This window comes from Antechinus flavipes, chromosome 2, assembly GCF_016432865.1.
Source record: "Antechinus flavipes isolate AdamAnt ecotype Samford, QLD, Australia chromosome 2, AdamAnt_v2, whole genome shotgun sequence".
NCBI classification, from domain to species: domain Eukaryota; kingdom Metazoa; phylum Chordata; class Mammalia; order Dasyuromorphia; family Dasyuridae; genus Antechinus; species Antechinus flavipes.
The window spans coordinates 610,812,428-610,825,832 of NC_067399.1; the positions used below are offsets into that span (position 1 = coordinate 610,812,428).

The 13,405-nt window shown below is 36.5% G+C and overlaps 1 protein-coding gene across 2 annotated transcripts in view; it reads left to right on the forward strand.

The window, feature by feature from the left end:
• Window positions 1-13,405, forward strand: part of LGI1 (leucine rich glioma inactivated 1) — a 55,568-nt gene that overhangs the window by 27,243 nt on the left and 14,920 nt on the right. The window contains exons 3-4 of one of the 2 annotated variants that reach the window (XM_051981686.1): window positions 841-912; window positions 1,006-1,077. In XM_051981686.1, coding sequence (XP_051837646.1) covers window positions 841-912; window positions 1,006-1,077 — 144 coding nt within the window. The remainder of the gene's footprint in view (window positions 1-840; window positions 913-1,005; window positions 1,078-13,405) is intronic. The other variant, XM_051981687.1, reaches the window with a different exon arrangement.

A 13,405-nucleotide genomic window follows, 5' to 3' on the forward strand; every position in this document is an offset into this window, starting at 1 on the left:
TTGGCTACTTATCTTCTCACCTCACCACTTAACATGCGACCTTACTGGTTCATTCCTGGCCAATTGGTCAGGTACCCCACTGACTGGTCAGATGTTGCTCTGCTTGTTGGAAATCCCAAGCAGAGGAATTTCTGGAATAATTTTCTCCTCGAAGATATTGGTTTTGCTCTTTGACTGGTCTTGCTTGCCTCAAATATAACTTTAACTGTAACTTTTAAGCATAAGGATAAATGTCTCTATGCATTAAAGGCTATCAAATGTGTGTGTGTGGCGTGTGTGTGTGTGTGTGTGTGTGTGTGTGTGAAAGACAGAGAAGAGGAGGGGGAAGGGAGGAGAAGGAGGAAGAGACAGAGATAAACAGAAAAAGACAGATACAGAGAGATAGAGACAGAGACACTCAGAGAAAGATACACACACAGAGACAGAGATGGAGACATAGAGAGACAGAAACAGAGAGCTAGACAGAGACAGAGAGTAACAGAGACAGAGATAGGCAGGCAGACAGAAATAGAGACAGAGAGATACAGAAACAGATGGACAGAGACAGATAGAGACACAGAGACAGAGACACACAGTGGTGTGTGTGTGTGTGTGTGTGTGTGTGTGTGTGTGTGTGTGTGTGATGGTAGGAAGATGGATCAGCACATGTGCTCCAAGCTTTTTATAGCTAGACAATTTGAGGTTACAGCTTCAGAAATTACCCAAAGGAACACATCATATTAGGCAGCCAGCAGGTGTTTTCCATACTGAGCTTCCCCCAGAACAGGAATTGGAGGCAGAGAACCTGGTGATTGTTGCCACTTTCGGTTACAAATTTCAAGCCATATTTCTTCTCTGCAGGTTGTTCACATCAAATTCCTTTGATGTAATCAGCGATGACGCGTTCATTGGCCTTCCTCACCTTGAGTACCTGTAAGTGAGCCTCTTGGGTTTCTCCTCACAATTCAGTACACGAGCTTCCCAGCTGCTGTCGTTGTTTGACTAAAAAGTTATAACCTGTTGCAGATTCATAGAAAACAACAACATCAAGTCAATCTCAAGACATAGTTTTCGGGGCCTAAAGTCTTTAATCCACCTGTAAGTACAGAGGTTGTATGTTACCTCTTCTTCTTCTTGCTGATTGAATATTCAGTCAACTCTTGATTATTTGTGTAGGGATCATCCAGGAAATTATGAGTTATTTTAAAATCTGATCCATCCCCTATCTTCCCTTACATCTATCATGCATCCAATGGTGTGTTCTCAAGTGATTAAAAATTAATACTTTGAATATAAGCCTAAAATGTGATCTGGAAAGCAGTATCTTATAAAGAAATCATGAGGAAAAAAATTATTTTGGGTTGCCAAAATCACTGCCCATCTCCAAAAGGATGGATGATTGAGGACTGTTTAAATCTTTGATTTCATCATTATTCTCCTATTTGTGTAAACCTGAACTTGGTATCAACTCATATAAAAATGTAGCTTCAGCACATGTCTATATGACAAGTAAATACGAGGTTGGAAAAGTACAAAATCAATTCGTCTTCATGGTTGTTTTTTCTGAACAATGCCAAACAACTTGTCCTGAGTAGAATTTGTAATGAAACCTCCCTCACAAATACTTCCTAAGTGAATTAATTATTAAGTCACATAATCCTTGAACTTCATTCTGGAATACAGGGTTTTAGAGCAAAGAAGGACCTTATAGATGGGCTGGTCCAGTCTCCTCATGTACAGACACTAATGAGAGATGATATTCTTATACTGCTTTAAAGCAAAATGCTTTCCATCCAGTGTTTTCCTTTGATCATCACAATCTGTTAGGTAAGTCCTCTGGCCATTGTCCTCTTTTTAGAAATGAGAAAATTGATGCTTAGATTAAATGACTTGCCCATAGTCACACATCTGGAAAATGTCAGAATCAGGTTTCAGATTCAAGTCTTCCTGATCTTGTCTATTGATTTATTATTATTATATTATTATTATTATTATTATTATGGCCAATTATCTCTTCAGGAAGAATCTAGGAACCCAAGCAGAAAAAAAATAACTTAAGACCCAACATGTTAAAAGTTTATATTTTGAGATAAATTCAAAAACAATATTTAAAAGTAAAAATGCTAACAAGGTCATCATTTATGAATTCTTTACTAATGCAAACAATATATAATTCTTGAGAGTAAATAGAATTTCTTGAGGCAGTTAGATGGCTCAGTGAAGAGAGTGCTTGGCATGGAGTCAAGAAGACCTGAATTAAAATCCAGCCTCGGGGTATACCAGCTGTGTCCCTAGACATATCAGTTAACTTCTTCTGCCTCAGTTTCCTTCAATAAAATAGGAAAATAATAGTGACTACCTCTCAGGGTTGTTTGAGGATCAAATGAGATAATGTTTGTAATACCTTAATGTGCTATATAAATGCTAATTATAATTTTTATCTCTAACACCTAGTTAGTACCTTGTACACAGTAGATACTTATTAATTATTTCTGATTGAATTAAATGGGACCCTAGATAGAACTATGAGTCACATGTAATCTTTGTACCTTAGCTATTGGTCTGAGAATAACTAAGCAAGCTGATGATAAATGAAGCAGTAATACTGGAAGCCATTAATGATATTTTTAGAAATATATTATATATAATATATAATATTATATATATAAATATAAACATATAATATTTATATATAAATACATAATATATTTATAAAATATATATTTATATAATATAAAAATATAAATATATAATATATAAAATATATATTATGTATAATATATATTAGATATATCTATAATATATGTAAATATATTTTAGATACATAGATTTATGTTTTAAACATATATATATATATTTCTTTCCCTAGTCTGATTCAGTACAAAGAAAAAGTCTTGTTGCACTCTGAAAATGTCAAGAACTCAACTGCTATTCTGGAAATAACTGACTAACAATGGAGGCTAGAGAATCTTCACACTGCTCCGTAGTGTCTCCTGCCTTTGCTCACTATGGTAGTGGGAATGGAGGGTTGGGGAGACATGAAGGGGAAAGCTGGGGATGGCTCCAGCTGGGCCCTGAACATCCCTTAATAAATGAAGCAGTGTCCCAAATTCTTTAAAAAGACTACAGCCTTGAATGGATGGAATTTTATGACCTTAACTGGGAACACATTCAATCTAACTCAACAAGTATTTAACAAGAGCCAACTATTTATTCAACAAATAGGACAAAAATACAAGATAGTTCCTGCTCTCCAGGAGCTCATAACCTAATTAGAGAGTGACTGGGTAGGGGGTGAATCTGAAGCCCCATGGTGAGTACATGAGTCAAGATCACTGTGGAGGTTCCCATTCACTCTGCCTACATGGAGGACAGGCTCTGGATGTTTCTCCTCTTCCTCCTCAGCCCTTTACCCAGGCTTCCCTTCACAAATGAGAAGGGATTCTTTTTCAACCCTCTTCACTAAAGAGCATTGATAATGGTTATTTACAACACATCAAAATCAGCCACTTGTACCTGTCAACATTGTACATGTCTATTCCTTTATTATTATTATTATCAAAATGAATAATAAATTTGTATCATGACAAAGGCTATCCATCTAATGGTAAGGCAAGGTAGAGAGTAGTATATAAGATGAGACTCTACTCATCCTCCAACTCCCCAACTTTTTGTGAAATATAATTCCATTTTATTTAACAAACATTGTGGAGCTGCTACCATCTCCAAATATGTGTCCCATGTGCTCAGATAATAAAACACAATTCCTGACCTCAAGGAGATTACAAATTTAACCTTAGAGTAGGAAGAAAATCAAGAAATAACCTAGTTTAATTCTCCCCTGAAGCAAGAATTGCCTTTTTTAAATCCCAAAGAAGAGATTAAACAAATTTCCTTTATTCTCGACACATATTTCATGCAGACTAAAATATGATGAACTAGATTGACAAAGTATTTTTCCCAAATCGCTAGAATTCTTTAAGGGATCTCTTGGAAGGGGAAGAGTCATGAAAAGACTATGGGAGGGGAAGGCAATTGCAGAATCATAGATTGTTATGGCTAGAAGGAACCTCATAGATATTCTAATCCATGGTGACAAAACTCAGATCAATAGAAAGGTCACATAGTGATGATGTATTGGACAGCTGGCACTAGAACCCCAGGATTCCTGTTTTCCATGCTAAGTGTTTCCCTCACTAATCTACACATTTATTCTTTTGCCTTAGTGTTGAGAGAAGTTGCAGTTCAAGTATAAGTCATTTTTTTTTAGAACTATCTCGGCACATATCTCTCTGTCATTGATTTGCCACTCCCTCACCCCCGCACTGGTTGCTTTCCTGAGTCACTACCCAGCCCTACAGCCAGGACACGGAACAGTTGTCCCAATTTTCTGTACTCCCCGGATAGTACTAGTTCACAATGAGCTTTTCTGGGAGAAGACCAAATCCTGATAGGGTACATTCACCCACCAGTGGTTCTGCCTTCTGTTATTCAATATTAGCACAGCCACCTGGTTGGAGACTGGGATGCTCAGTTCTGTGGCCAAAGGGAGCCCGGGTTTCTTTGGAAGCAGCAGTGAGGGCAGTGAGTAGAAGAAAGGCGGCTATATAACATGAGCAGTGGTAGCATGTTGGGAAACTAGGACTTTGCCATGGTTATTGGAGAAAAAGGAGTCTTTACAATTATCTCATGGTAGGAACCCAAAGTAGGACAAAGACTTCTTCTCTTTATAACATAATCTCATTTTAGCTAGCTGTATGACTCTGGTTAGCTATTTTGCCCTTCTGGGTTTATTTCCTGGGATTGATTTAGAGGATATCAAAAATATCTTCCAGATCTAATATTCTGTGACTCTCTGATTCCTTAGAAGACAGATATAGCTTTGAGTGAATGAGACACAGGGCAAATAAGTTTGGTGACTTGCCTAGGATTACACAGCAAATAAATATCTGAGGTTGGATTTGAACTTGGGTGCTCTTCATTCCAGAGATAATACTCTATCCATTGTGCCATCAGGCTGCTCTGCAGATAAGTTACAGTAGGAAATAAAAACTTCAATAAATATTTGTTAAGCATTTGTTATGTATTGAGAACTGTGCTAAGCACTAGGTAAGATTCAATTAAATTCATAAAAGGTTAAATAAAACGCAGTTCTCCTTGCCAATTAATCTCCAGGTCTTATAGAGGAATACAGGGAGTTGAAAGAAGGCTATATTTGCAGTTACCATATTTGTGTACGAATGTAAATTATTTAACTTCTATGGATACCAGTTACCTCAGCTGTCAAATAAAGAGGTTGAATTAGATAGTTTCTAAAGTTCTTTCTGGTTTAAATTTCTGAAAATTTAGAAGGATACAAATAAGTAAAATACAAAATTACTCAAGAGAAATATATCAAGCACTATGCAAGGTCCAAAGGATGAAGGATTATTACTTATTAGGACAATCAGGATAGGATGCTCGAGTTAAGCTTTGAAGGATGGGGGGAATTTCAAGGGGAGGTTGAACATGCAGAGAGCATTTCCTCTATAAGGAGAAGCATGAATGAAGGCATGGAGGTGGGACAGCATAGGATGACTGCAGTCCAGTGTGGCTGAAACAATAATACACATGGAGGGGAGTAGGACAAAATGAAGCTGGTTAGAGGATTAGGCTAAGGAGTTTGGTTGATTTTCTTTTGGCCAAAATGAGGCCAAATGAGAGATGAAAAGGTAGGGGTGCCCTGTTGAGGGGACCAGAAGGTAGAGGGAAGAAATCAGTTCTACAAGGACAGTCAGGGTATTGGCATTTCTATGGCAAATAGAAATAAGGGGTGAAATACTAAAAGAGATTGGAATTAAACATAAATTTGGCCAAAATTCAGAGTTTTGTTCTGGGCTTTAGGAGAGGTCCTTCTAGCAGTATAATTTCTCATTAGTTTTATTATTTGGAATCATTTAATAGAGTAAGGTCATTTGTATCAGCACTTTAGTCTTGGAAATAAGGGACAGCAGAGCAAGTGTCAGCAATGACACCTGCCACCAGTTAGGGACAGAATATTATACAAATAAGGGTAGTCCTGCAAATTGTGTCTCCTTCTGCACTTTTAAGTTCCATTACTAGTAAGCTGATACTAAGTTTATCATCAGCATATTGCTGCCACTGAGCTTGATTCAGAAGATGGCAGGAGGGAGAGAAGGGCAAAGACTCCAGATCTCAGTTACCATGTACTGTATACAACACTTGCATGTACATACCTGAGGATATTAAATCACTGGTGATGATTTAATTAAAAAGGAAGAAAAGTAACTGAGTCTAGTCATCAGGAAAATCAAATGAGCTGGACATTCTAGCTTTGAATTTAACTTACACTGTATTATCTTGGGCTAGAAACACAGTTACTAATTGATGAGAATGATCATGCCTTTAAAAAAAACTGCATGTAAAGACTTTTGAAAGGTTATCAACAGCTGCTTGCTAACCTAGAGACCCTCCCTCTCCCAGTTAGAATTTCTAGGAATAGAAAAGGCACTAAGGAACCACCTTCAAAGATCAGCACAGTTCAGTTTCTCATTCTGCATTTTCCTTGTTGTTTGATTCTTTGTTCTTACTGGCTTTTAAAGAGAGATTTCAGTTGGCTTTTTGCTTTGTTCTTTATTTTTACATTTTTGGACTGGCTAATAAATCTACGGACTGGTTCCACTTGCCTGATTTTAGGTAGTTCTGAATGTGAAGGGATCATTAACTTATCTTTCCAAGCCAGTAATCTGCCTTCATGAGAATTTACTGAAAACTAGATGAGATTTTTTTTTTATGCCTTTCCAGTTTCTCCTTTAGGCCAATACATGAAAACCCTACTTACTGAAGAATATTTTGAATTCTCTTGGCATTTTGGAACCCAAATACCCTTCCTGGCTTTCTACTTCAAGCTTAATACTAATCAAAGAATTCCAGCATTAGGGCTGGAAAGGACCTTGGAAATGAGCCCTCTCATTTTATAGATGAGGAAATTTCTGAAGTTTTAGGCGTCAGGTTTAGTGTTCCTTCATTATACTCCTTCTGATCATGTATTTCAAGATCAATGTCAACTTGTTTTAGGAACTGATTTATGTTTCTTTATAAATTTAAGTTTCAACCTATGTAACTAGAGAAATGATATAGATGCAATGATATAGAGATAGATCTATCTCCCTCTCCCAGTGCAGGTTAGCATCTTCTTTGCAACTGATAGTCTTAGAGAGTTTCTTAGAGAGCTAAAGCACAGTGTACATTATAGTTGGAATTTGAACCAAGCTATTCCCAGCCATTCCCTATCTACTAGGCCATACTATCCCTTAGGGTAGACTTTGGTGCAATACTCTGGGTTGGAATTAGTTACTGTTGGTATATGTCTACATGTAACGTGTAGGAAGAATTTTTATCACTTTCCAAGTATTTCCAGAGCCCTCACAACATATCTAGCACTACAGTGAATGTTAGAGGACATATAAGAAGTTTTCCTCATAAAATACTTATTATCTCACTGTTAATCCCTTAATAGCTTATGTTCATATATTGCTTTAAGGATAACAAAATGCTTTGCATATATTACCTCATACATAACTTTATTTTTTATTACATTTTTATTATAGCTTTTTATTTACAAAACATATTCATGGGTAATTTTTTCAACATTGACCCTTGCAAAACTTTCTGTTCCAAATTTTCCCTTCCTTCTCCCACCCCTTCCCCTAGATGGCAGGTAGTCTAATACATGTTAAATGTGTTAAAATATGTATTAAATCCAATATATGTATACATATTTATACAGTTATCTTGCTGCACAAGAAAAATTGGATCTAGAAAGAAAGAAAAAAAATCTGAGAAGGAAAACAAAAATGCAAGCAAACAATAACAGAAAGAGTGAAAATGCTATGTTGTGGTTTATACTCAGTTCCCACAGTCCTCTCTCTGTGTATAGATGGCTCTCTTCATCACTGAACAATTGGAACTGGTTTGAATCCTCTCGTTGTTGAAGAGATCCATGTCCGTCAGAATTGATCATATTTATCATCATATAGTCTTGTTGTTACCATGTATAATCATCTCCTGGTTCTGCTCATTTCACTTAGCATCAGTTCATGTAAGTCTCTCTAGGCCTCTCTGAAATCATCCCGCTGATCATTTCTTATAGAACAATAATATTCCACAACATTCATACACCATAATTTATTTAGCCATTCTCCAGCTGATGAGCATCCAGTCAATATCCAGTTTCTTGCCACTACAAACAGGGCTGCCACAAACATTTTTGCACATGTGAGTTCCTTTCTCTCCTTTAAGATCTCTTTGGGACATAGGCCCAGTAGTAACACTGTTGGATCAAGGGGTATGCACAGTTTGATAACTTTTTTGAGCATAGTTCCAAATTGCTCTCCAGAATTGTTGGATCCATTCACAGTTCCACCAACAATGTAGCAGTGTCCCAGTTTTCTCTCATCCTCTCCAACATTCATCATTATCTTTTTCTGTCTCTTAGATAATCTGAGAGGTATATATTACTTTATTTGAGCCACACAACAGCCCTGGGTGAGGAAAAGGGGGTAAAATGTAAAGATGATTATTTCCATTTTATAGATCAAGAAACAGCCTCAGAGAGTTAAGATGATTTACCCAACTAAGTGTCAGAACTAGGATTAAAACATAGGTGTTATGACCCTAAGTCCACAGTTCTTTCCATTTGGCCATATTCTTCTCCTTCTCCCCATCTTCTCCTCATCTATGATTTTAATCTATGTGGGGACCTCCCCAGTGAGAAAATGCTCTCCACAGATGCAGGTTGTATTTGTAACTGATGGTTTTAGAGACTTGCCTGGGAGCAACTATTTTTAGTATAAGGCAGAAGCAAGACAGGAACATCCTTTCTGACTCCAAGTCCAGGCTTCTATCTACTACGACATGCTGTGTGAACTTAAACAGAGCTGAATATAAATAGCTACCTGCAAAGAACCTGCTCGAGTCTTTTATTTTTTTTCAAATGAGGATTTTAATAACCATTTCTGCTGCTCTAATATCAAAATGATAACTTAGAGAGGTTATGCATTTTAAAAATGTTTTGGAATTTTGAAAGATTGCTCTTTAAGAAATACTGATTCTGTGAGATAAAAATGAGGACGACAAAAAATTGGATCTACAATGCAGGGAAGAACAGGCCTGCACATATGGTTGTGGGCGGTACTTTCTTAACAACAGAACCCAATAGCCCTGACAGTACATTTTGGGAAACCGTACCATTTGAGCTGGTCTGTTCTGTTCTGGGGGTGGGGAAAGGGATACAGCTGGTCCCATTTTCAGATCTGGATGATGTTTTTTTCTCATGTAAACAAAGAAAATACTAAAATAGAAGGAATTACCCTGACTCCTATTTGAAAGCAAAGGCTATCTGTCTGTGGATATTTGGCAGTTCTACTCCAACAATGAATTTAAGTCTTAAATAAACAAAATAATCAAATGTCCAATCTAGAGACAGTCCTCGTTTTGTATCTTTCAATCAACAGGCTTTTATTAAATATTAACTTTATGCCAACTACTGTGCAAGCACCAGAAACGCAAACACAAAAGTGATTTAGCCCTACCCATGAGGAACTTACATTTTAATTTATAGTACATCCTTTTGTCAGATAAACATGTTTCATATGGTACTGCTTTAGAGCTCATATGATATTAACAGCAGTCACAAGCAAAGTGTATTGTTCCTTTAGAATAGCCAGGTACAAGCTAAGTTGATATATATGCTTTCTAAATTGTAATATACTAATTGATAATTAATCAATTATAATCTTGTATAATCATCAATTTATTTTGAATAAGAACTCACCGAACACTCTAGGTTTTTCTGGAGCTTAAGGGAACTTACAGGTCACTTAGTCCTTTTCTTTTGGTTTATAGATGAGGTAACTCAAGTCCAGAGAGATGAAAGCATTTGCCCAAGATAACTTAGGAAGCAATAGAGCTGGGACAGCATTTTTGGTACAGCATTTTTTCCTTCATGACAACATGCTTTGTAATTCATAACTGGGTCTCTCCATCTTGGACACCAAGAGCAATTTAAGGCAGAAAAGAGCATCTTTTTATTTGGCCTAGCAGTTCTAAAACAGAGAGAACAAGGGAGAGTGAATCATTTTTTAAATTATTATTTGCTCAATTTATTTAAACAAACTAACTTAGACATGTCACTGAATTAAACAAAACTCTGAACATGTAAAAAATACCGCCATGTTCCTAAAATAGATGCTAACAGCTATACAAAAGTTAGCAATCTCTATTAGGAAAATGGTGAGACTGAATCATAAATGACCCAAAAGAGCCACTCTCTACTCTCTCAGGATGTGGAGCAGGCTTAGAAGCTGGCTTGTTCTATACACTTAATCTACACAGGCTGCCTAGAAATATAATAGCTTTATCTATAAGGGCTAAAATAGGGAAAGGACAGAAGATTATTTTATATAGCAACTGATTTATGGAGATAGGACAAGAGGTAAGGGAGGAGGTTTGTTGTCTTTGTTGTTTATTCTTTGTTCTCAAAATAATCATGACTTCAGGGAAGTGGTGTCATGATTTGCTCATGAATTGGGTTTAAGTGACAAAGGGCTGTACAAAGTCACCAGCCTCACTTTCTCCTCCAAAACTCTCTGGTCCAGTGGCCAAATATAGATCAGGATGACTGGAGATGGCCCTGGATGCAGCAACTGATCTATAGAGTATAGGGAAAGAGGCAAGGGAGGGGGTTGTATGTGGAACAATGGAATGAGACCTAGATTTAAAATCATAGCTCCTGAGTTCAAATCCCAGATCTTCTACTAACTACTTGTGTGACTTGGTAATTATTACTAAAAATATTAATTAGTCTTTTTGGCTTCACTTCAATATTTGTAAAATTGCATGGCTGAACTAAATGATTTCTAAGGTTTCTTCCATCTCTTTATTTATGATTTTATGAAAAGAAATAGAGGCAATATTAATTCACTTTGGAGGCCATGTGACGCTAATTACACCATCCTAAAAAAGTCAGTCCCGGATCTCCTACTAATTCAGTGTTTGAGTCTATGAAAGTTATCTCACTTCTCTGGACCTTAGGCTCTTCTGCAAAATGAAAGGATTGGATTAGATAATCTTTAAGGTTCTTTCTGGAACCTCCTGTGTTTCTGTGATTTATCTCTCCTGGATTCCTTGGCGGTTCAAACAATCTGTTAGTCAATTTGTAGATAATGAGCACCTACTGAATACCCAACCCTAGGAACTATCCATAGTATCTCTGAAAGATTGGACAAAATTATGAGTTAAACTACAATTCCAGATTCCAGCATGGTATTTACATTCTGACCAATAGATGGTTGACTCAAGATGCAGTCTTAGAAAATTTTTCAGACATGGCTAATGTGAGAATTTGTTTTGCTCAATTGAATATCTGTTACAGAGAATTTTGTTTTTCATTCTTCTTTTCCCAAGGTGAGTAGGAGGAACACAAAGGAGAGACAGTAGGTGGGAATAGGGTAACATACCAAAAAATAGTGAGAGATAAGAAAGGAAAGAAAGAAGGAAGGAAGGAAGAAAAGAAGGAAGGAAGGAAGGAAGAGAACAGAAGGAAAGACAAAAAAATAAACAGCACAACTTTGAAAGTTACATGTTGAGAAGTAGAGCCAAGATGGCAGAGAAAAGACAGTGACACTTGAGTTGCCTCCAAACCCCTCTGAACACCTTTAAATAATTCTGTAAAACAATCCTTGAAGCAGCAGAATCCCACGAAAGGATGGAGTGAAATAATTTTCCAGCCAAAGACAACTTAGAAGGTTGTCAGGAAAGGTCTGTCTGGGTGATAGTGGAACACAGTCCAACACACAGGCCAAACCAGTACAGACCTGTTTGTCTTCAATAAATTTTTGTGCCCCTTTTCCCATCTGCCCATTTGTTTTTCTAGGTATTTTTCTCCCCATTGGCTTTTTGTACCTCTTTTACCATGTAGCCTAGTCTGCTTTTTAAAGTGTCATTTTCTTTAGTATTTTTGTGTATCTCCTTTACCAAGCTATTGACTTGCTTTTTACTATTTTCTTGAACCACTCTCATTTCTCTTCCCATTTTTTCCTTTACTTCTCTTGCTTGATTTTCAAAATCCTTGAAAATGCAGGCATTGCAAACTAGGAACACACCTTGGAAGCCAATTGAATCAGCCACAGATGCAACAGCTGTTTCTGGAGCTTTTAGCCCCTAGATGGTAAGAGAGTAGGACAACAGATCAAAAGAAGATTATAGGGGTCTCACTGAAGGCAGGACTTTATTGTTTTGCCATATTGTTCACAGTTCCATAGCAGAAAAGAATACTTGTGATCATTAACAGACCAGAGCACAGGCCAGGAGAGTAATAAACACATCCTTCATTAAATCATACCACTTTAGAAAAACTGAAAACTTACAGGTCCCTAAAAATATCCCTGAAAACAGCTGCACAAATCCCCTGAAACTTGGGACAGTATGCCCTTTACCCTGGAAGCAGAACCCTATTTTAACAAAGAGTTAAAAGTCAAGAAATAAACTGGGAAAATGAAGGAAAAAATAAAATCAGAAAAGTATTCTAATCATAGAAATAGAAAGTTACTATGTTGACAAGGAAGATCAAAACACAAACTCAGAAGAAGATAAAAAAGTCAAAGGTCCAACATTTAAAGTCTCCAAGAAAAATGTGAATTGGTCTCAGGCCATGGAAAAGCTCAAAAAGGATTTTGAAAATCAAGCAAGAGAAGTAAAGGAAAAATTGGGAAGAGAAATGAGAGTGGTTCAAGAAAATAGTAAAAAGCAAGTCAATAGCTTGGTAAAGGAGATACACAAAAATACTAAAGAAAATAACACTTTAAAAAGCAGACTAGGCTACATGGTAAAAGAGGTACAAAAAGCCAATGGGGAGAAAAATACCTAGAAAAACAAATGGGCAGATGGGAAAAGGGGCACAAAAATTTATTGAAGACAAAACTCCTTAAGTAGTAAAAATGGCTAGATAGAAAAGAAAGTACAAAAGCTTCCTGAAGAAAATAATTTCTTAAAAATTAGAATTGAGCAAGTGGAAGCTAATGACTTTCTGAGAAATAAAATAAAATCAGAAGAATGAAAAAAAAACCAATATAAAATATGCCATTGGAAAAACAACTGACCTGGAAAATAGATCAAGGAGAGCTCATTTAAACATTCTTAGACTACCTTAAAGCCATAATTTTAAAAAGAGCCAGATGTCATCTTTTCAAAGAAATTATCCAAATATCTTAGAACCAGAGGGTAAAATAAAAATGGAAAGTATTCACTTATCATTTCCTGAAAGAGATCTCAAAATGAAAACTTCCAGGATAATTATACCCAAATCCCAGAGCTCCCAGGTTAAGAAGAGAATATTGCAAATCAAAACAAAAAAAAAATTCGAGTA